The sequence below is a fragment of the Nicotiana tabacum genome, chromosome 23 (assembly GCF_000715075.1).
Source record: "Nicotiana tabacum cultivar K326 chromosome 23, ASM71507v2, whole genome shotgun sequence".
In the NCBI taxonomy this organism is placed as follows: domain Eukaryota; kingdom Viridiplantae; phylum Streptophyta; class Magnoliopsida; order Solanales; family Solanaceae; genus Nicotiana; species Nicotiana tabacum.
Window position 1 is genome coordinate 880,063 of NC_134102.1, and position 7,910 is coordinate 887,972.

General features: G+C 36.7%; 1 protein-coding gene across 3 annotated transcripts; it reads left to right on the forward strand.

The window, feature by feature from the left end:
* The first annotated feature begins 553 nt into the window (after positions 1-553).
* On the forward strand, positions 554-7,459 carry LOC107802168 (zinc finger CCCH domain-containing protein 40). Of its 3 annotated transcripts, none has more exons than XM_075246122.1 (5): positions 554-795; positions 904-1,014; positions 2,859-3,128; positions 3,597-3,820; positions 6,475-7,459. In XM_075246122.1, the coding sequence occupies exons 2-5, from the start codon at positions 910-912 to the stop codon at positions 7,310-7,312; spliced, it is 1,437 nt and encodes a 478-aa protein (XP_075102223.1). In that variant the 5' UTR covers positions 554-795; positions 904-909; the 3' UTR covers positions 7,313-7,459. The 3 variants fall into 3 exon arrangements, with proteins under 3 accessions (XP_075102223.1, XP_016481102.1, XP_075102224.1); XM_016625616.2 differs by having other exon boundaries at positions 585-760; XM_075246123.1 differs by lacking the exons at positions 554-795; positions 904-1,014 and adding an exon at positions 1,312-1,458.
* The last annotated feature ends 451 nt before the right edge of the window (positions 7,460-7,910 follow it).

The window sequence follows — 7,910 nt, forward strand, 5'->3', positions numbered from 1 at the left end:
GAAAAGATTATCTAATTTTTGTTGGAATATGGAGGAAACGATTATGTTATTAGAGAAGGGACTAAAAGCGCACCAATATGATGAACAATTAGGACCATTAATCTTTGATGTGAAAGAATAGGTATGTCTTTGAATCTAAGCCCAAAGACGAGGGATGATTTTGGGCTTTTCAAGTTTTTAGGTTGCCGAATTGACAAGCGACACTGAAGTCGCCGAATGCACGAGCGACCTAACATTTAGGAATGTTAACGCTCTATGTGAAAGAATATGGATGACTTTGAATCTAAGCTCAAAGATGAGGGATGATTTTGGGTTTTTTAAGAAAATAATTGGAAAAATAACACTGTATAGCCACTTTCAAAATAATAGCCGAAAAAAATATATTTTTTGTATATGTATTCTGTATGTTATATACAAATATTATTCAAATTTTATATATTTTTACTATTACCAAATATAAATAGTTTCTGACGGGGGCTAAAAGTGAAAAAAACCCAAAATAATTGGGGTCGCCTGATATATAGGCGAGAGTCGCCGAATACACAGGCGACCTAGTGTTATATTGTAGTACTCCATCAGTCTATCTCTTCAAAATTGGGGTCGTTCTGCTATTTATAAAACTTGTGGGAATATATTTTTCCTCCTCTTTTCTTTTTCACACAGTAGTGCGTTTTTTCCTGCTCGTCCCTTTAGCTCCGCCGCCGTATTTCCTCCACCGCCACCGTATTTCCTCCACCGTCACTGTATTTCTTCCACCGCCGTAAGTTCCGCCGCTGTATAAATCAATCTAATTAGGTCCGTTCTATTTGCTATATATTATTTAGCAAATTAATAAATGTATTGCAGTGTATTTGTTTGAAATAAAAAAGCTTCAATTAATCCTTTTTTTATTTATAAATTTAGTAATAAATGGCGCATAGGTTGCTGAGAGATGCAGAAGCAGATGGATGGGAACGATCTGATTTTCCGATTATTTGTGAGTCTTGTCTTGGAGATAGTCCTTACGTACGAATGGTAATATTTTTAACTTTTTCTTTCCGTTAATTTTTCCTTTATTGAGTTTAAGTTCTATCACGGTGGAATTGATCCCTCTTTTTTTGTTAGTGAGGTGGAATCTAGCAACTTATTTTGTGCTAAATTTCTCCCAATTTATTGAGCTTCTCCATCCAAATCTAGTTGATTTTGGTTTTAAAAGGTCACCTTTTTGTTATTTTCTTCCTATGCATCGGAAGGTATTTTACATTTATACCACCAACTGAGACAAAACAACATCTGCCTAAGCCTTCGTAGGCAGGTAACTACTGTGTGCTAGTGGAGGTAGTACCTGGTGGAATAGGCGAGGTGCGCGCAAGCTGGCCCGACAATACCGTCCCAAAAAAAGAAGAGATAAAACAGTGTGCTAGCAGGGAGGACACTGGCATGAAAGCTGGACATAATTTGAGGCCTAGGGTGTGTTTGGTACGAAGTAAAATATTTTTCAATTTTCTCATGTTTGGTTGACTTAAATGTTTTGGAAAACATTTTCCTCATGAACTAATTGGATTTTCAAAACTCTTTTTCAACCTTCTCCACCCTATTCCCCATCCCCACCAACCCTCACCAACCCACCCCCACACACTTCTCACCCCTACCCCAACCCGTCCCTACCTCACCCCCACTCACCCCATCCATCCCCACTCACCCCATCCATCCCCACTCACCCCATCCACTCACCAACCAAACGAGGAAAATAAGTGATAAAATCACTCATTTTTCATAAAAAATAATTTCCTTCGTACCAAACACACCCCTAGTCTTCCCAGGTTCTCCCTAATCGCTTGGGCAAGGTGGCAAAAAGATTAAAGAGAAAAAGCTTAACTTTGGTAAACACAAACTAATGTTTGAAAAATAACTTGCTGAAGTTATCTTCTTTTTTCTTTGTATTTTTTGTGGTAACCAAGAAATCCGTTGTGTCTACTTCGACATTCTATGGATAATGGGCTTGCCCTCTACCCTTTTCCACTTAAATACTAGACCTGGTTCACAATCAAGGATTCAAACTCGTGACGTGCACCTACCACACATCCTGTTTTGTACTAACTTGAGGAAGTTATCTGTCTTAATTTTTGATAAATGTAGCATTATTACCTTGATATAATATCCAGCAGTGCATTTCTGTGTCTTTGGGATTTCATATATCAGGAATCAGGGTTGCAGAGAACTAAGTTTCCGTCAGCAGTTTTATTGATGATGGAACAATTTGTTACTCACAGAAGGATTTGCATTTCTACTGGGTAAAACTAAAATAAGCAGGGCAGCTTTATTCAAATAAGGAACTAGAAAGTGTAGCTTTTGACATCAAATCGAACTTTAAAGGTCATAGCGTCGTTCTTTTATTCACAGTGGCCCAAGGGATTCTCATATGCCTCATTTTTTCACTGAAGTGATTATAACGTGTGAGGAAGCTGGCTGCTCATATTTAATAGAGACAACGAGTTAACTTATTTTCCTTAAGTCATAGGGGAAGAACGAGTGATCTTATTTTCATAGAGGAAAAGGTTGCTGACCCTCACTATAGTCCTTGTATAATGATTATTGATTGAGGTTATATACTTCCTTGGATCACGTTATTAACATAATAGATTCTAAATTCAGTTTACATGATGTTAACCAAGGACAACTTTTCCAAATTTAAAGTTGTATCCTGCCTTATTGCTTCTACTAGCCTTTCTATTGTCAAAAGGGCCTTCTTCATACAAGTAATAGTGATTAATCTTAGTTTTATGACGTGGTTACTGCTGCCCCCTTATTGTCAATTCACCTTTTCCTTTCCATGCTTAAGTATTGATTATTTTGATCTTGCCATTGTTTCCTTACAGACAAAAGCAGATTATGACAAGGAGTGCAAGATATGCACACGACCCTTCACAGTGTTCAGATGGAGGCCTGGTCGGGATGCAAGATACAAAAAATCTGAGATCTGTCAGACCTGCAGCAAGTTGAAGAATGTTTGTCAAGTTTGTCTTTTGGATCTTGAGTATGGTTTGCCAGTTCAGGTCCGAGACACTGCTCTCAGTATCAATTCGAATGATGCAATTCCCAAGAGTGACGTTAATAGAGAATATTTTGCGGAGGAGCATGACCGCAGGGTATGTGAAGTTTCAACCGGAAGCTTATTTTTTGTTATAACATGCATGTGTGCACCACCTGCATATTCACAGTTTACATGCATAAAAAGATCATACTTTTGTTCAAGCATTTGTCCTTCACTTTGTCTTTTATTATTGTTCCTCTCTCTCTCTCTCTCTCCCCCACCCCTTCATATACTGTTTACTACTGAAGACATCTGCTTGTTCCTATACTATCAGTGAACAAATATTTACTGGTGACTTTGAGGGTGCAAAAGTGGATTAGCCTATTTGAGAATTTGCTGAATCTTTGAGCCGAAATTTTCTTTTAGCCCAGAAGTGATTTATTGGGGTTGTGTTATTATTGGGTTTTCTTCCTTCCTTCACCCCTAGGGAGGAGTACATCATTTGCTTCAGCCAAAACTGTTGTATGCTAATCACTCAGGATTTTCTAATTTTTTCTGTCGACTTACAAATCTTTCTGACCAGGCGAGAGCAGGGATAGATTACGAATCTTCATATGGGAAAGCTCGTCCAAATGACACTATTTTGAAGCTCCAAAGAACAACTCCATACTACAAGAGGAATCGGGCACATGTTTGTAGTTTCTTTATACGTGGTCAATGTACAAGAGGTTTGGAGTGCCCTTATAGGCATGAAATGCCTGAGACTGGGGAGTTGTCACAGCAAAACATTAAGGACCGTTATTACGGGTATGTGCAACCTAATCTTTATCCTGTCAATTTGAATGCTATTCGTTTTCTTTTTCAATGTTCGTTTGACTCTGGATATGTCTACTCCGCATGTAGGTTTTCTGTTTTGTAGTAGAAGTAGACATAATATTGACATTTAATCTCCTGGTGTCAACCGTTGATATGTGCCTTTTAAATATTGGCTGTTTAGAGTATATTCCCTTGTAACTTTGGTGGTCTATTCCTTTTTGACTGTACTATATTCATCCCAGTGAACACCCAATAAAAATAAAATAGCTTTTTCAAATCCTCGCACTCTTCCCAACCATGGAGTTTAAAAAGAAAATAAAGGTTTTGCTTGTTCATACTTTTTGTTGAGGACTGTGTTGCATAATATTTTCTGAAATAAACAAAATATTTTTTCCTAAAACCTCGTCCAATGTTAATTTATACTATATTAAAGCACGAAGGCCCTTAGAGAAATGTCGTTCGCCCTTTTTACCCTTTTAAAATAGAGTTCACACTAGATAAAATAGTCTTTTAATTATTTCCCTATTATTGAGGAATAGTCACTTAACTTTTTTCTAATATTTAAAAATAATTATTTAATTATATTCCTAATATTTAGGACTTTAATTTTCAATTCTTTCCTTTTCTATAATTCATACACTTTCAACTCCATTTAAATTTAAGAATATTAAATACAAACTAGGAAAGTTTCCACAACTTTCAATTTAGGAGTATTTTTTCTTCTAATTTTTGTAGACCGTTTGCCTTTTCTTTTATTAGAATATCTTTGAGCTTAGTACTAAATCTTTTCAAAAGATATAATTTTAGGAGTACAAATTAGCTGACTAAGTAATATTAATGCATATACCATTTTATACGTGAAAACAAAATAGTAAAAACAAAATGAGGTTACAATTGGCCGAAAAATTGTTTATGTATGTTTATGGAAGTAAAAAATAAATACAACAGAATATAAGGAATCATAAAAAATAAAAATAAAAAAGCAAAATATTTTTTCTGAAATTTTGCCAGAAAAATATTTTTAGAAAAAACAAACAATTAAATTATTTTTTTGGATTAAATTGGACTTACTTTTAAAAAGTCGTTATTTGAAAGAGAACTGATTATAGACACATAAGAAATTTAAAACGCTACATATATGGAAATTGATGAAAAGAATAAATTCTAATTCTGATCTTAACTTGAATTTCATATTCTAACTCCTTCCAAGAAGTATGAACATAGTCCTTTCATAATCAAACAATTGCAAGTAATACTACTGCAATCATATACTCTTGCTTTCCATAGAAAACAACATTTGGATGCATCCAAATGAAAAATCTATTAACAAAAAAATAATAATCTAGGATGCATGATTATGTATTTAGACAAAGAAAGAATTGTAGATTAACCATACTGTAGTGGTTGATTTAATTTATTTTTGCAATAATAATTTATTCTTTTCTAATATGTTGGAACAATTCCTATGTAGTATTTATTAAAGCAATAGAACAATTTGCATTTTGATAGAGAGAAAAAGATGTCTTTGTAAGTTAGTCGATCATATTTTTGTTTTTTTAAGAATGAATTTAAAACTATAGCGCGTACTCTAATACTAGTATCTAATAGACAAGTAATCTAACAATCTAAAATCAAATAATAAGTAATAGTTAAGGTTCTATTTGTACTAGGAACAAAAGGGACATACAAGATGGATGGAAAGAGTTTTGATAATTGGCTTAATCAGGGAAACTACAGATAGAAAAGAATATACCTATCCTATGGATCCGTCATCCAAGGAATGAGCTTCTCTAGAGGCAAATCCTGTGGAATGCACTCGGCAACAGCAGCTGATTCAACAGCCATGCTGGCCTTTTCCTTTTGTTTTAATCCTTTGCTAGTTTTGAACAAATGGAGATGAAAGTAGTTGCTTGATGACACACGTGGTTAAGGACTATGTTGCCTTGAATTTGATGATGCATAGCTGAACTTGTACGTGCACCTCAATATAGTCTCGAGACTAAGCCACATTTTTTCCTAATTTTTAATGTTATCACAACAAATATCTCTGTCCATGTAAATGACCATTCACATTCTCAGTTGAGAAGATTTCATAGTGAAAAATCAGAGACATTTTAACCTTAATTTGCTCGCCTATTAGTCATATCCTCGCATCAGTGTTGATGATTTTTTCATTTATTTATCAAAATCAGTGCTAATGATCTTTTAGTTTCTTTATTTCCTAAATAAGAAACCTTCGGAAAATCAGACACCTCAATAAACATCCATATCTGGCACCCTTAACGAGTCTAGGTAGCATTCATGTCGAGTATATCAGAGAAGGTGGGACTAGCAAGGTCGCCCTAACACCATAGTTCGCCTTCTAGATTAAGTTAGGCAAGATTGGAAGGATCCATTTCTTCTCATACTCTAAGCAGCTAATGCCACACCATTTTACGTCTTTGAAATATCCACCTGTTCTTGTCTCTTTAGGTTCACATCGTGACTAGATATTAACATCTTGTTGAATGTTCTCTTTCCTGAAGATTTATTGTCCTAATGATCTTCATTAACTTAAAAGAGCTATATTACTATCTTATTCATGTTTTTTGGCTTATGTTGTGGCTCAAGAAGTGTTTTCATTATGTTACCTGCAATGCTTGCAGAGTTAATGATCCCGTGGCTATGAAGCTACTGAATAAGGCAGGTGAAATGCCTTCATTGGAGCCCCCAGATGATGAGAGCATTAGAACCCTCTATGTGGGTGGTGTTGATGCAAGAATCAGCGAGCAGGATCTAAGGGACCACTTTTATGCACATGGAGAAATCGAGTCCATTAAAATGGTGTTGCAGCGTGGTTGTGCTTTTGTAACCTACACGACAAGAGAAGGTGCAGAGAAGGCGGCCGAGGAACTAGCGAACAGGCTAGTGATAAAAGGCTTGAGACTGAAACTTCTCTGGGGGAGACCACAAGCTCCTAAACCAGAGACCGAGCTGTCTGATGAAGCAAGACAGCAGGCTGCTGTGTCACACAGTGGATTGTTGCCCAGAGCTGTCATATCACAACAGCAGAATCAGCTTCCTCCACCCCCAGGCACACAGGAACAACCCCCACCGATGCCATACTTCAACATTCCGCCAATGCCTCAGCAAGAAAGAGCATATTATCCGTCAATGGATCCTCAGAGGATGGGTGCTGTAGTTCCATCTCAGGAGGGGGCTTCTAGTTCAGCTACGGGGTCAGGTCCTGAAAACAAGAGTGGTTCTGAGAAACAACCACAAGTACAGCAGCATTATGCGTATCCACCAGCACCTCCACCTCAAGGTCAATTTTACCCGCCTTACTATCCACCCTATGGCTATATGCCTCCACCACTGCCTCAACATTATCAGCAGTATCCCCCGCCTTATCAAGCTGCCAGACCTCCACCACCTCCTGCTGGTGAGCAAGCAGCTTATCAGCAGAAGCCTCAACCAGCAGTACCGGCAGCACAGCAACCTTAATTCAGTTTTGTCCAGCTGCTCCGATCAAGAAGAATCTATGTAAACTGACGTTTTATATTTTCAGTACTGCAAAAGAATTATTACTATGCGAGCCATTTGAATTGAGTATTTGATTCTGTTTTGCCAATGCAAATTTCTATTGTATTAGGTGCCTCTGTTGCAGTCGTTCATTTCTCTTCAAGCTTTGATTCATTCTCTCTATACTCTTGTCTCCTTCAGCCTTAGAACCGAGACTAACTACAGTTTCTCATCATTTTTCTGAACTTTACATTCTTACTGCATGTTCGAAAGTTTATTTTCGAGTTTCCTGCTATTGGTCCATGTTCCTTGGGAAATAAAAGAAAATTTCTCACTGAATTTGGAACCTCTATGTCTTAATATTGAGACACGGCCAGTTAAGTAATGTAGTTTGGTTTATGCACGGGGGGTATTTGGATAAATTTGTTACACCTTACTACAGGAACGGGGAATTGGCATAATATAGAACTTCACATATTAAAATATTACTAGTATGGATAGCCCGTGATGTGCACGGGCTCAATAACAGTATGTCTGGCAGCAAAGCTAGAATTTCATTATGGATTAAACTCAAAAGTTT